This window comes from Pseudonaja textilis, chromosome 2 (genome assembly GCF_049901715.1).
Source record: "Pseudonaja textilis isolate UNSWEBS1 chromosome 2, rPseTex1.2, whole genome shotgun sequence".
Taxonomy (NCBI): domain Eukaryota; kingdom Metazoa; phylum Chordata; class Lepidosauria; order Squamata; family Elapidae; genus Pseudonaja; species Pseudonaja textilis.
Window position 1 is genome coordinate 84,328,998 of NC_141991.1, and position 23,712 is coordinate 84,352,709.

Here is a 23,712-nt window from a genome sequence, read left to right on the forward strand (position 1 = left end):
CCTTTTAAATTTTTATTAAAATTAATATTCAAGAGTGAACATACTAATACTCCTACATCAAAGTGAGTTTTTAGTTATTTTTCAGACAGTTGATGACTTTCCTATCTGTTGGAAAATACCTTATTAGGATTTATATTTCTTTTTGTTATCCTACAAGAGTCTATAAAATAAATGTGAAACATTTAGGAAAAGCACTTACCATTTGCTAAGACTACAGTTCTTTCCATGGTAAACTATAAGGGAACAGAGTCAGCCTCTATATAAGTAGGCACAAGTTAGTACAAGTGGCCCCCATTATGCAGACTTCCATTCCCATAATTGTTGCTGAAAAATACCAACAGATGAAGAACAAAATAGTTTTCAATGGTTTTTATATTCTCTGTTAAAAGAAAGGTTTAATATGGATAAAAAGATAATTGGAACTGAAAAAAGCACAAAATAGAGTTTGAAACTGAACTATGAAATTAAATGTTTGAGCTACATGCAAATGTTGAACACCTGATAGTAAAAATGTATACACTTCTGTTAAGATTTGAAACTGAAGAGGTTCAAATTAAAGATTGCATGGCAAAATGGGCTACTAATTTTGAACATAATATACAAATGGACTCTTTTTTTAAAATAAAGTTTTATTGAGTTTTAACAAAACAAATAAAACATCTTATTTGAGTACAGCATCGTTCCGGGTTATCACATTTCCATACAGACACAATTTCATATGCATATTCATCTTATGTATTCAACTTCATATCTTATTACTCTCTTTCAAACTTCTTACTATTTCTCCCTTTACTTCTCTTAATTTTCTTTTATAGTTATCTCATTTTCTTCTTATTCAATTGTATTTCTTTTACCTAAATTTCTATATCTTTTTATTCTTTTGTCTATTCTATCTTTTGTCTGTCTTGTTTACAATTTCATATGTTCTCTTCCAACATTCTTAAGAAGCAAAATTCCCCTTATGATTGCCAATTGAAATGCAACACCTTTAAATCTTATTGTTATTATCATATGAAATCTCATTAAACATTGAATTTGTGTATTTTAAAATTATAACATTCAAATTTCTAATATCTATTTTATATCATGTAGATCTCATCATTCAGGCTCTGCTTGGTACTTCCCCTTGAAAATGTAAAAGGAAAAATTCTCTCTCTCTCTCTCTCTATATATATAGAACACTATACAGAAGCCTGATGATGGCAGATGAGATTCTGCCGAAATGTTGTTACAAGTTTAAAAGCACAACTACAATGACATGGGAAACTACCCGAGCAAAGCTGAATGCCATATATATATATATATATATATATATATATATATATATATATATATATATATATATATATATATATAGTTTACTAATGTGTGTGTGTGTGTGTGTATACACACACACACACACACATACATTAGTAAACAAAATAGTTATTCAAAATCATTCTAGTACTGATATGAACCTTGTGAATCTTTCACGTTTCTTTTCAATATCTATCAATCTTTGAGAACAATTGAAATGTTTCCCTTCCTTCTTCATTATTACTTAACTGTTAATAAGCATGCCATTGGATAGTCATATAGTTTTATCTTATAAATTATTTAATATTAATAAGCAAAATAATTATTCAAATTCATTCTAATAACTGGTATAAATTTCTTTATAAATCTTTCACATTTCTTTTCAATATTTTATCAATCTTTAGAAACAATTGCAATGTTTCCCTCTCTTCTTTATTATTGCATTAATTATAAATAAACATAGCATTACATAACAATACAGTTTTATCTCATAGATTATTTACTTATTTCATTTCTAACTCATTACAGTATTTTACTGTCACAACACTATCTTTGCAGAATCCTCACTTTTAACTTAATTTAACCATTGTCTCTGTGTTTTCTAGCTGAGCAAATACCTTTAATCCTAGTATGTCTCCCCCTTTTCTTTATTTCCTGTTTTTGTCCCTCATAAGTTCTTTCCCTTTCTATCTTCCCGCCTTTTTCTCATCCCTTTTTTTATACCCTTCTCTCTCTAATTTTCCCTTCTGTAGTTTTCTTTTCTGCTTCTCCTTGCTGTTATACTTCTTTTCAGACTATTTTTCTTTTTGGCTGTTCCCTTTGATCTCAAACTTTTAACTCCTTTCCCCCTTTTTCCCCTTATTACCACACTTTGCATTATTTGATCACTGAAAATGGCTTCTTCTTTGTCCTGCCCTTCTTCTTGCTCTTGAAGCTTTTCCTTTTCCTTTTCATAGTTCAGGATCTCAATTTCAAAAAATTCAAATATGAAGCCAAAGGATCTTCCTCCCCTTTCTGCATCTTCTTTCTGTTTTTTAAGACTCATCTTCAATTCCTCCACAAGTGATGGCATTTTAAACACTTTTGAACAACCACCAGATTGACTTTAAGTAAAAACAGAAAAAGAAAGAAAAAAACCAATGCCAAAAACTTTTTAAAAAAATCACCAAATGATCCCAGACTGTTCCTTCTTGTTTCTTTCCTTTACTTTTCCTTTCCGTGGGTTACTGTATCTTTTAATAAGATTTCAGTTACAATGTTTCCTCGGGAGTCTTCTCAAAGTTTCACTGTTAATCCTCTTTATTTTTCCAGGTAGCACTCCATTTTTACATTATTCCAAGTCCCACCCTTTTGCCTCCACTCTTCTCCTTTTTAGGGCTTTAAAATGACCAAGAAAAAATCTTTATTCTCCTTTTGACACTTAGATTTCAGCTTAAGGTTGCCTATTAGTGTCAAAATAGATTAATATGAATTTCTTTCCATACCATTTGTAATTGTCAATATAAAGGTTAAAAAAAGGTTTTTAACCTCCTTTTCACTCTCCTTCGCCGCTTAAAGATCTTCTTTCAGAAGTATCCCTCTAGGTACTTTTAGATTCAGGGTACCTTGCTTAGATGTTCTCTGTTGTTTAGCCGGTCTGTCCTGCTTTCCTCTTTGTCTTCCTCCTGCACAATCTTATCCAGTCGGGTTCTTCTTTGAGGTGGCCATTTCTGACCACTGCTGCAACCGCCTTTGGGGAAGGGAGTTTAGGCCAGCCAAGGAGGAGAGATGAGGCTCCCCTCCACTCGGCTAGTAATCTCCCCCCTCTTCACCAACTCTGCGGGGTGGCTTCAGCCCTGAATCCAAAGGATCGGGGCACTCCAGTGGCGAGCACAGATCGAAACCGTGCACAATCGCGGATTTCAGTCTGTCGCTGAAGAGACCCAAACCGGAAGTCCACAAACGGACTCTTGAGAAAGGATGTGGATAACTAATATTAAATTTACAAATTTACACTGTGCTATAACTGAAAAGAGATGATTTATAAATTGATGCATTATTGGTATAGGACACAAAGAAATTTTCAAAAATGTAGAGAAGTATTTCAAATCAGTATGTGAAAAATGTGAAAAACATGATGGACATTTTATAATGCATGATAGACTTGTGATAAAAGTGAAGAAATTTTGGATACAAATCATACAGTGCTCCAAAAGATTTTAAAGATAAAAGCTGTGAAGACCTTTTTTATTGGGCCTTATGGATAACAAATTAGGAAAAAGATATATCAGATTGATTTTGTAAACAATAACTTCAAAGATGAAAGTAAAGTGAAATTCCTACAATGGGAGAATAGCTTGTGAAAATATCAGAATTTAATAAGCTGACCTGTTTTGACAGAGAAACAACAAAAAGTTTCTGAAAGACTGAAAGCTTTATATGGACTTTTACTGAAAAAATAATAAAATTATATAGTGATTTATGGGTTCAAGGATTAAAAAGATGTGTATTGAGTATCTAAAGAGATTTGCATAACATAATTTTCAATAAATATAAATTAATAAGGAAATGAAAATAGAAACCACACTTTGTTATCTACAGGAAAGAATTTTACTTATTTATGGTTTTGATTTTTGGTTCTGATTTACAAGTTTTTCTATGTGTTTTATTTATAGTAAGATTACAAAAAAGGTAGATGAGCTTTTGCACATTCAAATAATGCTTTTTTCAAGATCTCATTATTCACAATTTCATTAGCCATGATTGGTACAAAACCCTTATGAATAATGAAGGCCACCTACTCTCATAATCATGATGATGTTCTGATTTTATTGTATTTTGTAAAGTACTTAGGAATCTCAAACAGTTCTTAGAAGAAGCATGTAAAAATACATATTCATCTTCTAGGTTTTTCAAAAGATGTTTAATTTTAAACTTTCCTTTTAGTATGTAGTGCTGGATTTTATGGCACAAGCTGTGAAACCAAATGCCCAAAGTGTAAAGATGACCTTCCCTGCAATCCTATCACTGGCAAATGTATAGCTCCTACTCTAACAAAATGTGGTTTAGACTCTCCAGATCCAAAATGTACTAAACCAGGTAAAATATACTACTTCTAAACATTGATAACTTTTTCTTTCCCATTTTTCTTGCCTTTTTAAAATACTCAGTTTGTTTTTGTTTTCTTATGGTTTTTCTTATTTATTTTTATTTGCATGCCATTACTTACCTATAATACATAGAATCAACTGACCTTTAGGATTGTAAGGATCACACAGTAACATTTAAACTAATATATAATTATTACATTTTAGAAGGTACAGTATGTTCAAATTAATCAAATTTATAAAGCCATGCATCTTGAATTGTACGCACTCCTATGTCTGCTACATCTCTTTTTCTGTGCTATGATTTTAAAAATGTCCTACTATGCAGATCAATTGTCTATTAGAAAACCGATAAAACTTACATAGTTTATTAGTTAAAAAGTTGCCTTCAGTATAACTAAACTCAAAGCTTTTATTAATACTAATGTTCAATTATATTATCACATGTGAGATTAATAGAGTATGTTAATACCATTTGTGACTCAGAGTAGGCACATTTATGCAGTCAAGAAGAGAAAATCATTTCAATATTATTAGTGCCAGTTTTCAGTTTTCTGTGTCAAGGAGAAAATTTCTATTAGAATAATAGGAAGAATAGAAGATGCAACAGTTTAAATATACTGTATATCTATTGAATTTCTATGGATGGTGAATTTGCATTTTCTTTTACTGGAAAATTTACCAAAGATCTAGAGGAAGTAGAATATGGCCTAATTTCTCAGGTTTCTTTACAGTGGGATCAGACTTTCATAATTATTTAAAATAACATTCTTTCTGAGAAAATTCATCTTTGTGAACTACTCTTAGATTTATGTCTGGTTCGGTACAATGGACTCTCTCCCTAAGATAGATGCTGTTGGGTTTGACTTTTGCAATGGAGCAGGAATTGATTTTTTTTATCCAGTGTATACAGGTAGAGGTATCCTTTATGTATGTATGTATTTATTTATGTGCAACCCAAAGATCAACACCAGCCCCATTCAAAAGGACCTGAAATCTCTCCTAAAGCCTGAAAAAGTAACTAGGGCTTTAATAGCTGCCTGATCATCATCAGGGTTCGAGCCATCTTGATCTCTGGGGAAATCTTATTGCTGAGGGCAGGCATTACAAGAGAAAAGCACACTTCTTGGGTCACACTAGATAGCACTGTTTAACTGATAACATCCAAAGTATGCCCACTCTGCCAAAACTTACCAAAGAGACAGAAACAGCTATATATGGCATTAAATAACTAGGCCTCTTTGCTATGGAGGGATTTATTAGGTAGCAACCAGCATCTTGAATGGCATCCAGAAGCAAAAATGTGCAACTCAAAGAACAGTAGAGTTTCTTAAAAATAATGAAGCATGACTATCATTGCCCACACTGCTGCATTCTAAACCTTACAGCTTTCAAGGGGTCTTCAAGCCTGGATCACATTGCAGTAAATCTGTTTGTAGGGTGACCAAAGTATATGTGAACATTTGAAAGGTCTTCTGTTTCAGGAAAGAATGCAACCTGTGCATTAGATATACCTGTGAAAAGATTCTTCTTTCAGTATAAGGGTAATGTTTGCTTTCATCCACGAATCTGGTACCTTTGCTTCTAATTGCATTAAAATCTCCTACCACACAAATATTTTCATATTCCAATTCTATAATTTTCTGGTGGAGTTTTTCCATAGACGACTTCTTGTTTATTATTTGGTGCATATATTGCTGTCAAAAGTATCTGTTTTATAATTCATTGTAACGTCAACCATCAAAATCTTCCCATGTTCATCTGCAAAATTTGTCTAGTATTTATTGTTTCTTTAATATTTGCTGTGCTAATGAAAAATATATTTTCCCAATTTTAGGATATTCCAATAATTTGTTATATTGTTTTTTAATGTGGACCTCTTCAAGAAAAATTAAGTCTAATTTTAATTTTCCTAATTTATTAAAGATTGTTTTCCTTTTCATAGGAGAGTTCAATTGATTTATATTAATTGACAGCAATTTTATTTCTTCTTCCATCATTTTATTTATAGATAGGTCTTGCTCTTGTGGTTGTTCTTATTTTTCTCTGTTCTTTTATCCTTGCACATTCTCTCTCTCTTTTTTTAATAAAAATATTTTATTAAACAGATTTATACAAATACAATAAAACCAAACATTCTGCTTATCACAATGTGAGCAAGACAGTGTTCATTCAATCTGACATCTCTCAAATTATGTAGAATAATCATTCCCACTTATTACATTAATATATAACACAAAGTTTAATCTAAGTATATGTTACAAACATAGTTACATGTAATGTTTATCCTTTCACATTCTCATTCTGCTCTTTCTTCCTGCTCTATTTCACCTTTCTGTTGTTGTGTGTTTCACCCTCCTTCTGCTTCCTCTTGTCCTTTATCATCTATTTCCTCTCTTCTTTTTTCCTCATATGACCCAAAATACTAGTCATAAAATTGCTCAGCTTTATATATATAGAGTCCATTCTGTGTCTCTTTTCCATCCACGTCAACAATATTCCCTCGGGTATCAGCCGTCTGAAATTTACTTCATGTTTAATTAATTATCTTGTCAAAAATCGATATCATTTCCTTATGTCTCTTACTCTTCTGGGGATCTGTTTCAGGACTACTATTTCTCTCCCTATAAATTTCAATGGCTTATCTCTTGAGAGTATTGTTCTCACTCATCTCTTGAATATGCTCTCTGGAGTATTTCCGCTCTGATTGCCTTCTTAGAAAATTTCAGATGTAACACTCTGGGAAGTTTATTCCTTGTCACAAATCTTGTATTTATTCTGAATATTTCATCCATTCCAGCAAGCATCTCTTGTTTGTTCACCTCCAGGACATCCGCCAGCAACTCTGCTATTTTCTCAGCAAGGTCTTCCCCTTTTCCTTCCTCTATGTTTTGAAATCTCAGGAAATATTCAGCTTTATCCATATCCAAAGTAATTACAGTTCTCTCCACATTCTTGTCTACCTGTGTAAGCTGGTAATCCATATCTTTGACTTTTTCCTCTGTTCTAACTTCTACTTTCTTGTTCACTTTTAGTTATTATTTGTTGGATATTCTCCATTTTATCATCTATCTTTTCCATACTTTCCTTTACGTCATCTGTAAAAAGATCCCGTTAGCCACAGTGGCCACTTGTTCATTCTATAGGAGATATGAGTTCAAGACAATCCAGAAATTGTGCTCCAATCTTGAAGTATATTTTTGTTTGACCTCTTTTCCCACATGTAACCATGTGAAGGATTGCATTATTACAACTACTTTTTTTTTAAGTTTTCACAGGCATATGTCCAAAACTACCCCAGTGGTATTATTTTTCCAAAGCATGTTATTTTGTGGAAAACATTAAAAAAGATACATGGGACAATGCAAGGATTGCTTGCCAAGGATTTAAGAAAACAGACTTAGTTAAAATTACAAACAGCCGTGAAAAGGTATTATTTGTTTTACTATTTTCATATTATGAGTTAAATTTCATTTTATGAAGCTTTTGGGGACAGGGATATAAAGACTAACTGCATGTGCCTGTTACAGAAATGATTGGGAAGAAATACATTGGGCTTAACATAAAACCCAGCTTATTCTGCTTCTAATATTTTTTTTTAATTATTATCATTATATTATATTTTCTATACTTTTTTATTTTTTTTTACCCAGGATCAGTTCAGGGTAAGCTGGGGCAAAAACTGAATAATTAAATCAATCAGATGCCAGCTCTTTTTCCAAACTTCTATAAAACATTGAAAAAAGTTAAGACTTGATGAAGCAGCCACATCATTTTCAGCCCCCCCTTTTTTTTTCTTGGTACGATAGCAAAGATGTGCTCTGCTGATACAGAATTTGAATCATTTGTTTCAAATACAACTTCCACTTTATTTAATTTCTGATATTTTACATGCTTCAGAAATCAATAATCTCCAATACATCAGTTATGATAAATAACATGAAATAATCTGCATATAAAAATCAATTTGCATATTTAATTTCTATGTTTTGTTCCAGTCTTGTTCCAGCCCACCCCACCCCCCCGCTCCACTGGTATTAAAATCTCCAAAAAGTCTTTGCTTGCCATGTACATAACCAATCGGTACAATAGTCTTATGATTACCATGTAGGTACATCAATTCACAAAGGTTACTGTCAAGCATCGATTGATACCACTAATTCTAATTCTAATTGATTTGGCACGTAAAATGTGCAAATCAGCTAAACGAAACACAGTTGGTGCACAAAATTCTGTCTTGAGCAAAAAAAGGAAGAGGAGCCTTTTGAAATGTCTCTTTCATTTTATTTACATAGAATGTATATAAAGTTAGATTTATGTACTACTTTTCTCCCAGAAGCTCAGAATATTTAATTTTCTTAATGTAACAAAATCTCAATATTGTTTCACCATTCTTTTATTATTAATAGTAATAATTTTCTCATAGTTTTCCAACTGAAATGTTCGAAAATAAGCAAAGCCTTGAGCATCCTATATGAGGAATATATAATTGGAGAATAAGTATATTAGAAGTTCTTGAACTGAAACTTCTATTTTAGAATGTAGGATGTTATGTTGGATATAAATCTTAAGGTTTGCTCAAAAATAGACTTTAGAAATTTCCCTCTAGTTAAATATTAATTTTCAAAGGACAAATGGAATGAATTTGAACAGATGTTAGTTGTTATTTTGACCAAACTTTCTTTCCAGACTCATATTAATACATAGTTCAGATGACTGTTTTGTTTTCAGATGTGGGTACAATACAAAGGAGATGACAGCTGGGTTGGTTTCATCTTCTACAAGCGATCCTCTCAGTATGTTTGGGTTGATAATTCATCTTCAGTTTTTCAAAATGCCTGGTGAGACTGTTTCTGAAATAATCAGTTTAGTTGTTATTCAGTCAGTGTATGAGCTTAAGCTGCTATAGATAGATGACAGATAGATAGATAGATAGATAGATAGATAGATAGATAGATAGATAGATAGATAGATACATAGATAGAGATTAAAAACTTAGTGATCTTTTAACTTGTTCTGTTCATTTCTTTTAACAGCTGCATACAATGTAATCATTGGGAATTGCTTTTTATTTTACTAAAATCTAAAATGATTAAAATAAAGTGGTATAATAAGTAAAACTTGTACTTATTTTCAGAAATTTAATTGGTTTGTCAATTTGGACAGCCAAAATATCCTTTTTTTGATACTGCATTTTAATAATGAACAAGTCCTTTCCCTTTTTCCTGAAAAATGAGAAATCAAACTGCCATATTTTTAACTAATTTCTCAATCTGGCCAAAGTGAGAAATTAGTTATCAACTGTGTAACAACCAAGAATATTAAATCAATTTCAAATTTTGGTTTAAATAACTTGATTTGTTTCGGGGTTAGTAACAGCTGTTCTATTAACATTAAATTAATCTGATTGGACAACTTAGAAAAGAAGATTGAATTGTATTATAATAAAAAAATGTTCATATAGTAAATTACACTTGATATGTGAAAAATAGAACTAGGCTAATAACTTTTAGAAACAACGATTTCAGAATGGCTTTTTTTTTATATATATAGCTTCAGAACTTTTGAGTTTTCTATGTGGGATGCCCCTATTCATTGAGCCAGACTGACCTTTCATTCATCTTAGATCACTATTTGAAGATCATTACCAAATTTATTTTATATTATTAAACTGTGCTAGGGCTTAAGAATAACATTTGACAATACTTTTTCTTTATAATTATTGACAGGGTGATTAGGCGAAATAGAAGACACATACCCTCTAATTATGATTGTGGAGTTGCTTTCAAAGATTATCTTTCTGTGGCAGATTGTTCCCGTCCCAGAAAATGGATCTGCAAAAGAGAAGAAGGTGAATGAAATAATTTATCATAATTTGTTTTTCAAAAAGCATATTGACAGCTTCATAATGATTGCAAATTATTGTTCTTCATGATAATTAAAATGGTATAGAATTATGTCTTGTATATATGGCTTTTGATAGGGACTCAAAGTATAGGTCTGGTGAAAATTATCAATGAACAGTACACCATTCAGTATACATAGCTGAATCATATGCGTGCTTACTCTAAATTGAATGCTAATGTGTTTCAGTTATTCTTTAGTAAATAGGTATAGAATATTTTGTCATTTATTATTTTACTTATTTCAGTCAAACTATTTTTCATCAAAATATAGGAATCAGAGCTGACAACTGCATATAATAAAACAGAAACATAAAAATCATTTAAAAGCTGCAATTAAAACTTGTCCTTGAGACCAAATTAGGAAAAATCTTGCTGGAATAAAACCTTCTTTATTGCCTAAACAGATACAATAGGGGTATATTTTCCCATGTAGATAAGAATATCCTCAGAGTGCTTGCCTCTTCCACTTACTTTAAGAAGATTAATATAAATAATGGTTGAAATGTTGTCTCTGCTGAGTAGCAGTATGCTACCAGTTTCATTCCTATCGTTCTCCAAACATTGCTCACTATATTTGATCATCTATTTCTTTCTCTGTAATAGTTTCCTTTTTATCCTTAACACAAATTTTTATACACACATACTTTTTACTTTTCTTTGATAATGAAAAATGTGCATTTTAAAGTTTTATTGCTATGAGCTGGGATGCTAGGGTAGAATGACTACCCAGAGTTGTCTTGAAGCTCCCTGAGAGCATTTTTAGGCCAGTTGATATAGAAAATCTATGGAGATTTTCAATCACCTAGGTCATAGTTGTCCAAAAGGTGTTTTTCAAAAGGCAAATGGACTTCCTTGGTTTTTTTCTTTGGAAATATTTCGCTTCCCATTCAAGAAGCTTCTTCTGTTCTGACTGAATGACAGGGAATTCCTGCGACCAGGTCCTCCTCTACAGGGTCACTTTTCCGATTTGAATTGTGCTTTCAGAGGAGTTGTTCCTTACCTCTTCTACAGTACTGATGAGTTCTTATGAATCAAAAAGGTGTATGGAAGTCAGTTGGAGATGTAAAGCATCCTGGAGGTTTCTCCTTCTGTCACCACTGATATAGCTGGATTTTTGCCTACCTGGAATTTTGTTACTGAATTAAAAAAAAAAAAAACCTTTATGTGGAAATAGGACTCAGAATTCTAACAGAATCAAAAGTATTAAAAAGGCTGTTAATGTTCTAGTTCCGTTTATCTTTTAATACAAACCACATTCCTCTCACAAGGAACTTTATCTTAGAAAAAAGTAGAACTTCTGATCTTTCCCTTCCTCTACTCCTTAAACTGACGGTGAAGGCTCCTGTACCTTCCTTGTCCAGCAAAGGTGACAAACAGGCAATTGGTGAGGGATATAAAATCAGACATACAGCTGGATCAAAACATTCTGCCATGCTTATTTTGATCATGTAATCCAATCACGCTCACTGGAAAAGGCAGTTGTGCTTGGAACGATCTGTGGTAAAAGAAAACAGGGCCTCCAGAAACCAAAGTAGTTAGCCACCATCAAAGCGATATCTGCCAGAGCGTAAAACAAAGAAACAGTATAGATTGGAAAATATGGAGAGAGATGGTCCATAGAATTGCTGAAAATCTGATATAATTAGATATCATCATTGTCATCATCATCAGACTGGTTCTAGGTCATTGTAAAAAACTGTATGATAATCTAATGAGTATCAATAACCCGTGCAAACTTTAGGAGCATGCTTTCATTTCTTAAATCATGCATATTAACCAGCTGCATGTTAATTTATTTTCATATTTTATAAAAATTGTTTTATTTAATGGTTGCTTTTATTTTCAACAGTTGTTGATCTCTTTACGGAACATGATGGAAGAGCATTTTATTTTCTTGATGGAGTCCTGCCTAAGTATTCTACCTTGACTGAAGCTAAGCAAGCCTGTTTAGCCTGGAAAATGTGTACTGGAGTGACACATTCTGGAAAATATTTCATCCTGCACAATAGTATAGACCTATATAATACTAGAAACAAAATAGTCAGAACCTCGATCAAATCAAGTATGCAGTGAAATATGTATATCATTCTTTACTATTTGTTTTTGTCTGCAGAGATTAATATTGGCAAGAGATTAGTGTATGCTTTTTCTAAATCTCTTGTATGTCACTTACAACCTACCAAGGTTTCCTGTCAGTCTAGGACTGACTTTCCCAAAATAACATAGAACGTTCTAATTATTATAATGGTTTCTTATATTTTCTGCCTCTCTCAGAGAATTGCTAGAATAAATATTGAATGCTTTCAGGGTGTAAGCAGCCTGCTATTCTACCAACAATATTTTAGTAACTTCAGCTATATCAGAAGTGGGGCTAAAAGAGGCAGAGTGGAAGAGGATACTCTGGACAAAGGGCAGTTCTCAGTTGTGGTGGTCTGGCACTTGAAAATGAGACGCAGGGAAACGTCTGAGCAAATGCCAGCCCTGAGCGAACTCAGGCAGCAGTATTTATTGAAGATTCAGAAAACAAATGACCTTGACAAGATAATAACATACAGGCACAGAAAGTCCCGCTGACGAAAGTCCTTGCTGTGTACCTATAATTATCACCTATTTCCCTGTGTACCTATAATTATCACCTATTTCCCTGTTCCTTCTAAGCCCGTACGCAGATAACAGGATGAGACACTCCTGCGTAAAAGTACTCCTACTCCCACCAGGAATGCCTGCATATCCTTATCTCTATGCGAAATGGCTGTACAAAGGATTTACAGAAAATGATTAATAAAATATGTTACCACACTCAGTAATGAGGATAGGGGAGATGTTTAAGCTTTTCCTTTCTGCCTGTTATTGTGTGAGTGCTCTTAAATGGATGTGTATATGTAAATGAAAAATATGTGAGTGCATGTACCATGAGTCTGTGTGTGTGTGTAAAATTACAGGATATGTCCCATCCCAAAGAAGTTTACTGTTGCAGGTTTCATATGGAAGAGAAAGCAAGGCAGTAAGTAAGAAAAAATCTATGCATCAATGATTCAAATAGATTTCATAAATATTATTGTACAATAATTTTATTAAGCAGATTCCTTGAAAAATTATTTGATATTACCTAAAAATCTACCCTTCTCTCACACAGAGATAATACATTATTTTCTCACATTGAAAATATTTATTATTTATTATTGGGTGAAGTATAGAAGCTATTTCTTTAATCTGATGTAACATTTTATTTTTTTAATAGTTTGTTCTGCTGGAAGATATGGGGAAACATGTGAGCGTGTGTGTCCCAAGTGTGATGATGATGTACCATGTAACCCACATACCGGGTTGTGTAGTGATAGTGTGTTTTGCAGCAAAAACGATTCTTCATTCACTTGCCAAACAGGTGATTTAAGAACTAGCTTTTCTCCTTTCACATCCTATCAGAATATGATCATAATATTTGGAATATCATAAGAACTATGATGTAGGAATTTCCTACCTGCAGTTTTAATACTTTTTTCATTTGAATTGATGTTACCATCTAGAGAAAGTGCCTAAACATACTGAGCAAAATTAAAAGCATAAAGTTGAAAATGTTTGATGTTTTGTAAAGCCATTAAAACCTGTCTATTCTAAGCTATCTTGGGAGCACATATGAAGAGATAGATCCTTAAAAAAAATCCTGTGTGCTTTTGTTTGTTTTTGTTGTTGGACTGATTGTTTAAATTTCTGTATTCAAGAATGAAGCCATTCATAATTCTGCTTGGATTGGATTGGAAGGCTCAATTGGAGTAAGGTCATTTTGAGTAAGGGCATAGTGAACTGAAGGATGTTTCTGAAGAAAGGTGGACAATTGTCCTGCTTTAGGTTTCAACTACACACTCAAACAAAGTTTTTATAGAGATCATATACTGTATATATTAAACTAAGTCTGATTTTATTTGTGTATTTATATTTTAGGAACCTTGATTGGTGGAAGATGTCCTGTTGAGGATAATTGGATATATTGGCGTGGCAGCTGTTACTACATCCATAAAGGAGAAAATAAAAAATGGCGACAGGCAAGATATATGTGCAGACAGTATAGCAATACAGACCTTCTCTGGATAACCAGTACAGCTGAAAAGGTAAATTGATGGCTTTTGTTTTGTAACACTTGGTTTTCTAGGAAATTATTTCAATGGGAAATAACACTATTGATCACATTCTGAGGTTTTTTTAGAACTAATATTCAGTGTTTCAAAAAAATAAATATTCTCCAATTTCTGTCTCTTGTAAGAAATTCCTTTTATCTGTATTGCCCAGTGGAACTTACTGGATTGGTCTTAATGGGATTAAATTTTGTACCCATGTGCGATGGTCATACACTAATGCTTCAGATTTAGATATAGAATGGTAAGTTAAATACTTTTATGTCATAATAGGCCTTAACCAAATAGTTTTTCTAAATAATTTAATTTAAATTTCAGTGAACTCTAACTTTTGCTTCTTGGTTTATTGAGAACATTTTCTCCCCTCTAGCTCTATATGTATATATATTATCCTTTTATTATACTTTTTAATATATACTTGTATATATTATATTTTCATGACTGAAAATTTAGAAGACTGCAATTTTCCTTGTTACATCACAAGCTTGAGGTTTTTATGAGCTATTTTATTTTATTTTATTTTCAATTGCTTTGAAATCAAGGTTATATAAGAAATCATGGTCAATCTTTTGGAAGTGCTGTGTATATCTCACTGTTCCTAAAGGTTCATTGATAGGAACTGGATGTATCTGGAACAATTTATGGATTTGCAAAAGAAGAGAAGAAGGTAAAGTGATTATCTCCAATGCAGAAGCTCTCAGTATACATACAAATACATGACAGGTCATGGATCATAAATCATAGTTACAATATTATTAAAATGACAATCAGACTAACAAATATATTTAAAGAAAATTTTTCTTTAAGTTATTATGCTCAGTTTGTGCTGTATACATTTTTTACCTTTTCCACTCATACAAATGTTTGTGAGCCTATGTTGGGATTTTGTTACCCCACCCCACCCCAGAACCTTGGAACCCTACCAAGTCGTTGTCCTTTTCATGTGTTCATCCTATGTCAATCAAAATTAAAACAGCTTGAGCCCTAAATCAGCCCTACTCTGTGTAAAAGTCTGATCTTCCTGGTGTATTCAAATTAAGGTTCTCTTTGCTGACTGACTGCCTCATTTCACAATTGTTCAAAATTATGGTAGCATAATAAATAGTTTTGCAATCAATCCTTTATGACTGTTGCAGCATCCTGGGGTCACATGATCACCATTCAGTGCTTTGTCTGTGCATTTATAAATGTTCCAGTGTCCCACAATCATGAGATTGTCATTTGTGTCTTTCACAACTGGTTTGCAACAAGCAGAAATAACAGACAAGGTAGAAGTAAAATCATAAGTCATGGTCACATGATGTTTAACTTAACAAACTGGAAGGAAAGTGAGGTTGTAAACCTATCACACTTGTGTGATTTTTCATGTAGTGACTGCAGTACTTAACAATTGAGTCTTGATCCCTCCCAGTTGCTAAGGGAGGATTACATATATAGGCTGATGCCAGGTTTTCACCCACCATTGCAAATTCCTTTTCTGCTATTTGTCACAAAATGCTTATTGTTTATCATACCCTGTAACTGAAGTTTTTACATCAATATTGTTAATATTGGTTGTGATTTGTTTTCGCTTTTTTCTATTTTCTTTCATCATGGTGTTGAAGAAACCATATTTCCTCATTATTCTCCTAATCTAGAATCCAATTTCATTCTTAATTTAAATAGAAGCAGAGAACACCTTTCCCTTTCATCTCACTATAAGTGGACTCAAGTTTATATCTTTGTATCTAGTATTCAGCTTTGAGCCCCTTTTATTTTAAAAATTAAATAGTGCCAACATATTTATGAATTTCTTCTTCCTTTTGCAATTTGGCATACAGATATTTTGAAAATGAAATAGTCACTATTGTAGTTTTTGTGCCAGAAGAAGTTGCAATGTTTGAATTTCTGTTTCTATTATTGTTATTAAAATCATGAGTTTGATCATAGGTTTTTATCAAAACCATATGCCTCTCTAGATATAATCTAACATCTAATTTGCCATGATTGTTTAAATCTTATCCCTAAAATCATCTTGCCTTAGAGTAATTGCATATATTCCTGAAATGTGTGATAAAAGCAATCCAAGATTAAAATACTTAAGGAATCACTTATTTAACTAAAATTTGCTAGAGACAACATGGTTAATTTTCCAAATCAATTTTGTTCATGTTGTAGAAACAAAGGATTTCCGTAAATTTGATGGCTATTTTCTTGTTGGCTTTACCAAAGACAGTAAATCAGCCAACCATACATCGTTAAGTGAAGCCTTTCAACATTGTAGAACTGAAGGAAAACATTGTTCCGGAATTCAGAGAATAAGAACTATTTATATAACATTACTTGCAAAACGATTGGTGCTTATCATTGGTAACGATGCAACTTTCTTTACAGCATATTTGAAAAGTGGTATGTGTGTCACATTGGATGTTTGCTTAGGATTTTATTTTGAGCATTAATACACTATCACAACATGAATCATAATTTATAAAACATACAGTAAGCCCAAGTTGTTGCTGTGGCAAAAAAAATGCCCATTTGTCTAGAGATTTTAAAATCTTGGTCATTTAATAGGAAACACATATTTGCCTGCTGGTACGGGTTCAAGTAATTTGTGATTAGATGAGAGATTAACTTTGTCCTTCAAAGGTAATAGGGCATTTGAAAAGTGCATGTGCAACTGATTCAATTTCAGTGCTGAACATATACATAAATACTCTGGACAGAGGATATTATTGAATTTCTGAGTCAATACCATTGATGGTAAAGAGTGCCATCATGAGCATTCCCACAAGTATGTATTAGAAGTTTTTGGGGATAGTGAAAGGCTGATAGATGAGCTAGTATTAGCAGAGAGGGGAGATCAAAAATTCTCTGCTTGATTTCATGCTAAGCTTTGTCATAGTTTATATAGATTTTGGGAGGAAGGCTGCAATGGACCATTTTGGATGTTATACATGAAGAATCGATGTATCAGTCAATTAGCACAAATTTAGACTAGGGACTAATGGTGTGGAGAAGATGGAAATAGACTTAAGATATTCAGAAATACATAGTTACAAATCAATTTTCCCAATTGCTTTTTTCTAGAACCACATTATGACAATAGTCTCCCACTTCTTGTTTCAACATTGATCTAGCATAGTATCTATTGCTACTCATTTGTGTGTCAGAGCTTAATTTAGAATTGCAGGACAGGTACCGAACTATGAGAATACTATGGGATGCATCAGGACATCAGCAAACTTTAAATAGTGTTTATTAATGAAATATTCCCAAGTATATTCACAGCACTGGGGTGGGGGGTGGGGGGCTTCCTTGCTGCAATGCACTCAAGGAACAAGAATAGTCTCCAGGCTTCAATTCATAAATCAGATTTGTAGTGTAGGTCTTTACCTCATTCTTCCAACCACTGGAATGCTCACCCTGGTACTGGATTAATGAACCAGAAGGAAATAAATTGTTTTTAGAGAGGATGGGATTACAAATGAGTAAACAGGCACACAATAGAAGATTTTCATTGAAAGGAATGAAATAACAACAGATGTTTGTTACTCTATGGCCCCCTCAGGATTTGAAAGATGGGACCATCAACTTATTAAAGTCAAGGGCAGGAATTTTTCAGTTGCAGTCATCAGGGTAAACCAAACTAATTTAATTATTTAAAGTCACAGAGTGGAGCCTATTAACTGGCTCTTATAGTGCTGTGCCATGGAGAAAAGTCATGTAGGATGAGATAGCTTTTTTAAAACAATCTCTTAGATTTGCAAGAAGCAACAAACAAACAGATCCAGGGCAATCTACACTTCATGAAAATGGAAATTTATGATAATTCAAGAATCTTTCCTTTCACCCTTTGAGTATTTTGGTATCTATGTCGGTTATAAAAATTGTGGGAAGAGAGTATAACACTATAATTATTATTCTGGGACAATTAATTTTTTAAAATTTTCTGGCAGCATGTGCACTGAGTTATTATGGTGCAGAATGTGGCATGGTTTGCAGCTGCAATGGAAGTGAAAGTTGTAATCCATTAAATGGACAGTGTGCAGAAAATGAGCAGTGTAATGAAAACCACATAAAAAATAACTGTCAACAAGGTACGCAATTTAATTTTTTCTCTCTTCTATAAATATATCAGAAATATATCCTGAGCTACAAATATTCCCTTTCATTGGTATTCTTTGCTGTATTCTTTGTTTCTAGTTTATACCAATTTGATCTTGCTGCTGTTTTTTGTACACCTTTTTGAGCTTAATATAATCTAGTACCTGTCCCCTACATGAAACTGGCATTTATTCAGTAAAAGAAGTGAAAAGGGTTCAACTGCAATACTTATGCTTATTTTGATGGTGTTAATTATCCCCGTTGTTTCAGGCTTCTAAAACCGTGTCTTAAACCGCTTTTTCTGATGTAGCTGAACTTTTATTTCACAGAGGAAAACTCTTTTCTTTGACTTTGCTTTTGATCTTCAGTTATTTTCTGGAAAACTCCCTTATGGTGATCTCAACAAAACAACTGACTTTCAACTGGCATTCTGACACTTAGTTCTGTCTTTATATTCCAGAACTCCACTTGGGTTTCCAAATGCCTGATCACTACTTTTCTTGTATATGTTTTCCTATGTCAAGCTCAGTAAATCTAAACAAAACATTTTTCTTCACAAACCATCTATCTTCTCCTTATTTCCCTTTATGTTGCTTTCACACTATTCAAATATTGAATTCTTTTGGTTTTTTCCACACATGTCAGTATACTGCATTTCTTGTTTCCACTTTGATATTGCATTCTTTTTCTATGTGTCCTCAATTCTCAGCCTTTCACTTTTCTTAACATAGTCATTAAAATCAGTCTACCATCAAAAAAGTAAAAAAGAAACACATATTCTTTAGTATCAAACTCTCTACTATCTATTGTTTATAAACATTAAAATAACAAGGAAGAACAAAAAAGGAAAATAAGAAGAAATTATCTCTTAAAATAATATACTTTATTTGATATTTTTAAGTTCCCCTTTCTTTGGTCTCAATTCATATGTAAGCTTTAGAAACCATGCTCTTAATATTTGTATTGGCCTTATTGTATAATAGGTAATGTACATGAAAACCATTCTGGCCTGAATTTAATTAAACTTTTTATTTTGCCATTGCTGCATGTTATCCAGGTTTATTTTCCAAGTTGGATGCCAGTAGCTTAAAAGATGATAGACAGATGGACAGACAGACAGACAGACAGACAGACAGACAGATGACTTCAGGCCACTGCTGTCTCTCAGCCCAACCTCACAGTTTGTTGTGGGGAAAATAAAGTGTAACCAATGCGTGGTGGTGACGCTCACCACCTTGCATTGATGTGGACACACAAACATAAATACATAGGCAGGATAAAAATAAATACTCTTGTTGAAAAATATCTCTGTTTTAAAGAAAAGAAAAATCTTTCTACCATCCTTCACTTCTTTCCTTTTAAGAGTCTAAAAGTTTCTTATACTTTAAATTATTATTGTTTGTCACACAGTCAGTCAGTTATTCAGACTGGATTTTTTGTCTGATTATTGAATCCTTTCCAAGGACCTGGAAATGGGACAGTATTATTTGCTCTGAACAGTCACTGTCTCCATCCCCACCCCATATTTTTGCATACTGCTGCTTCAGATTTGTATTAGATTCTTTTCATAGAGAGTCTCTGGGCATCCAGTTTAAAGTATAGTGGGGGCATTGCTGACAAATATCCAGTGTAATGTTTTATTTTAGTATTATTATGATATTCCAGTTTATCAGAACACTAAAATCTGCACCAAACTATGACTGAGGAAGAATCTATAGTTGAAGTGAGACCCTGACAACTTCCTGTCTAATGGCAATTACTTTTCTTCCCTTTATACAACACCTGTGGAGAATTTCATTTAAGCAACCAGTTGGGTAATAAGTTATTTACTGTCCTGCTTTCTTAAGTGGACTTTAATTACCCAAATACAATAATATATTAACCACTGAAGGCTACAAAATGCCTCACAAAGCTAAGAAAACTGCATCCCTTCCACCCCAATTCTACCTCTAATCTAGTGGACAAGAAGGCACGAGCCCTTGAGTGATGGAGAACCTACTGAATTTTACTGAATCTTTTGAATTTGCTGAAATGAATAGATCAGTAGACCTATTTCTCTGTACTCTTGTGCAAGAAGAAACAATGGGCTTTGAGGTGCTTGATTGATTCGCTGATTTGAACCACTGTTAAGTCAGTATTTACTTTTAGCAACCACAAGGACAGAGTTTCTTCAGAATGATCTATCCCCAGTCTGGTCCATCAAGTCTTCCAGCAGTAAACCCACTATCTTTGTAATGGAGCTCATTCACTTTGTTCATAGTAATCTCCTCCTTCCCTTTCTTTCCACCTTTCTCAATGTTGTAGACTGTTTCAAAGAATTAGTTTTTCATATAATGTGTTTGAAGTATTATAATTTCAGCCATTTGTGTTTTAAATGAGAAGTCTGAATTGACTTCTCACTTAAATGCCTCATGAAACTAAGAAAACTGCATCCCTTCTACCTCAGTTCTACCTCTAAGCTAGTGGACAAGGACACATGAGTCGTGGAATGATGGAGAACTTACTGGATTTTTGTCCAATGATCCATTTGTTTCCTTGATTATTCTATGTTATTCTTTGAAATGGGTGATGGTTAAAATGAAATCAAATGTGTAAAGATTTTGAGAATAATTTAAGGTTTTCAAACTGGGATTCATGAAGAATTGAAGGATAGTAAAAATTGTATGTCCAGATTTTAGAAGGAATAAGATACTTTGAGAAAAATAATTATTTTCATTTAGGAAACTTGTTTGCAGTATTCAGAAGCAAAACAGCAATGGGATCCTTGGTACATTCTGATCTTGCTGGTATTGCCAAACTCAGAGAGCACTAAGGGTCCCACAGTTCAACCCTGAGCTATAAATATTCTTTTCTATTGGTATAAAAGAGCAATCTCATGGCAAACTAGTTACAGATTCAAAAACTGATTCACTCAAGAACAACTCAACAGAAATAATTTAAAACTCATTAATTTCTATGATTAAAAAAACAAAATACTGTGCTATTACATGTGGGGAATTGTTCAACAAGAATTATTTCCATCTGATTTTAAACATGAAATATAAGATACCTATAGATTATCACTATGAAGCAATTCATCACATAGATTAGTCCCAATTGTAATTATACCCCTGAGGTCTTACTTGACTTTCAAAATAAAGGAATTAAACATTGATTTTATAATTTAAGCAAAAATATTTTTAAAAGTTAACTCCTTTCAGTTATGAAGTTATTGTTAAGTTATTGGGTACACAATTTTATTGTGTTACTGGATGGTTGAGGATAATTTATTGTACTAGCAGTTATAAAACAACAGCAGCAAAACTCTGTAAATCTTGTCTTATTGCTTAGTTGTTTAAATATACCATAGCTGTTTCTTTTTCAGATGTAATTCATCTTAAATGTCCAAAAGATCTTGGATGGTGGTATTGGAATAACAGCTGTTATTATATAGAACCAGCAAATCGCTTGACATGGGAACAAGCAAAAAAATTCTGCATGGCTTATCATGAAACTAAACTACTACCAAAACCAAGTGATGAGGAAAAGGTAATGTGTTCTTGGATGCACAACTGGAAGGGATTTCTAGATTGTATAAATCATTATATTATATTGAGAAGAACAGATGTATGAAATACAGTGGGTTTTTTTTTTTTTGAAGAAAGTAGAACTACCAGCAAGAATGAGCCCTCCCATGGGATAAATAGAGAAGCCAATTATAGTTTCTTGAAATAATCCAATCTGCTTCTTGAGATTGAAGTAGCTGACCTAATAAACTATGATCTCTTGTAAGAACAAGAGATGAAGAACTTTAGAGGAAGTAGAAACAGATAACAATTTCAAAATAAAAGTATTCTTAACTGTCTTTATTTGGGTTTTACAGTCAGAAAACTTAGAATATATCAATTATCTTAGATATACACAGAAATAGATAAACCTCAAATATATAGATGCAAATAAAAAGTAAGCAGAACATATAATAAATAACAATAATAGAAAGCAAAGATAACAGCAACAGTAATAGACATGTTTAATAGGTACACTCTGGAGACTGCTTAAATACCCATCAGCATTGACAAAATCACCATCAGGCAATGCAAAAGGTAGCTTTAGCATCTCCTTATCCCAGGTCCTTGGGAAGGACTGAGTAGGTAGATAAAAATGCCAAGTCTAAATGTCTGGCTGACTATGCAACCAACAACAACAATAATGGCAATCATCAAGATTCGTACTGCAGGATCCAATCTGGTTTGGTCCCCAGGACCAGAAGTTTTATCTTCCAAGCTTTTGGACTCATGCAGGAGCCCATCCTCAGAGAAAAGGTCCCTGAGGATGAGCTCCAGCACCAGTCCAAAATCTTGGAAGATGAAACCTTTGATCCTGAGGACTGAACCAGATTGAATCCTGCAACATTATCCTGGGACACATATATTCACCTTCATTTGTAAGATTAATACTATTCTTCAGATATAAGTGAGACAAATATAATAGAGGCACAGAATCAACTAACCTTAGAAGATACATTAGTATCCTGCTCAGAAATGACAAATAAACTTTTTACTTTCTGCCAGGGTATTTGGGATAGGTCAATGTCATCTGCAATTGCCTATGCAATAGAAGAGCATGTGATTCAGGGACTTCACAAAGCCATTCGCATATGGGCATATGCCCTGATGTAAACCGATATTTTTATAAACCTCCCCCCCCGCCCCCCATGGACTGCACCACATACACATAAATGGCAAATTAATGGAAACCCAATAGAACAGGAATGAACTTATAAATATCTTGTGGATAAATTCCTCTTTATCTTGGGAATACATATTTCTTAGAATATATACCATTAGTTCAGTGTTGCTCAACTTAACTCCTTAGTTATCTTCAGATTTTTCCAATTAAAGAGAACGCAGCTTATTCTAGCAGTCCTCAAGGTCTTTCTTGCTAAGTCGATTTCTCAGTTTCTTTATGGTATTCAGATTTCTACTTTTACAAATTCTAATACCCTGGAAGCTGTTCAGTCCCAGTTTGTAAGAGCAATCCTTCCTGCTCTGAGATGTATCAGGAGTGGAGTCTTTTGTTCAGAATCAGGTTTATTTTTCATGGGTGCCAGAACTTGATACTATCTCATTACTCAGTTTAGAATTTTTTTAAAAGAGTGTGTGTGTGTGTGTATAAGAGAGAGAGGCTAGCAAAAGACCCTTTTAAAATAAAAAAGGGGAACAAGCA

General features: G+C 33.1%; 1 protein-coding gene across 1 annotated transcript in view; it reads left to right on the forward strand.

Moving 5' to 3' along the window:
- Window positions 1-23,712, forward strand: part of LOC113433547 (uncharacterized) — a 115,149-nt gene that overhangs the window by 68,507 nt on the left and 22,930 nt on the right. Inside the window, 12 exon segments of the mRNA XM_087923167.1 lie at window positions 4,222-4,374; window positions 7,652-7,812; window positions 9,114-9,223; window positions 10,112-10,233; window positions 12,138-12,350; window positions 13,530-13,673; window positions 14,231-14,397; window positions 14,550-14,665; window positions 14,964-15,088; window positions 16,579-16,809; window positions 18,360-18,500; window positions 21,872-22,035. Coding sequence (XP_087779293.1) covers window positions 4,222-4,374; window positions 7,652-7,812; window positions 9,114-9,223; window positions 10,112-10,233; window positions 12,138-12,350; window positions 13,530-13,673; window positions 14,231-14,397; window positions 14,550-14,665; window positions 14,964-15,088; window positions 16,579-16,809; window positions 18,360-18,500; window positions 21,872-22,035 — 1,847 coding nt within the window.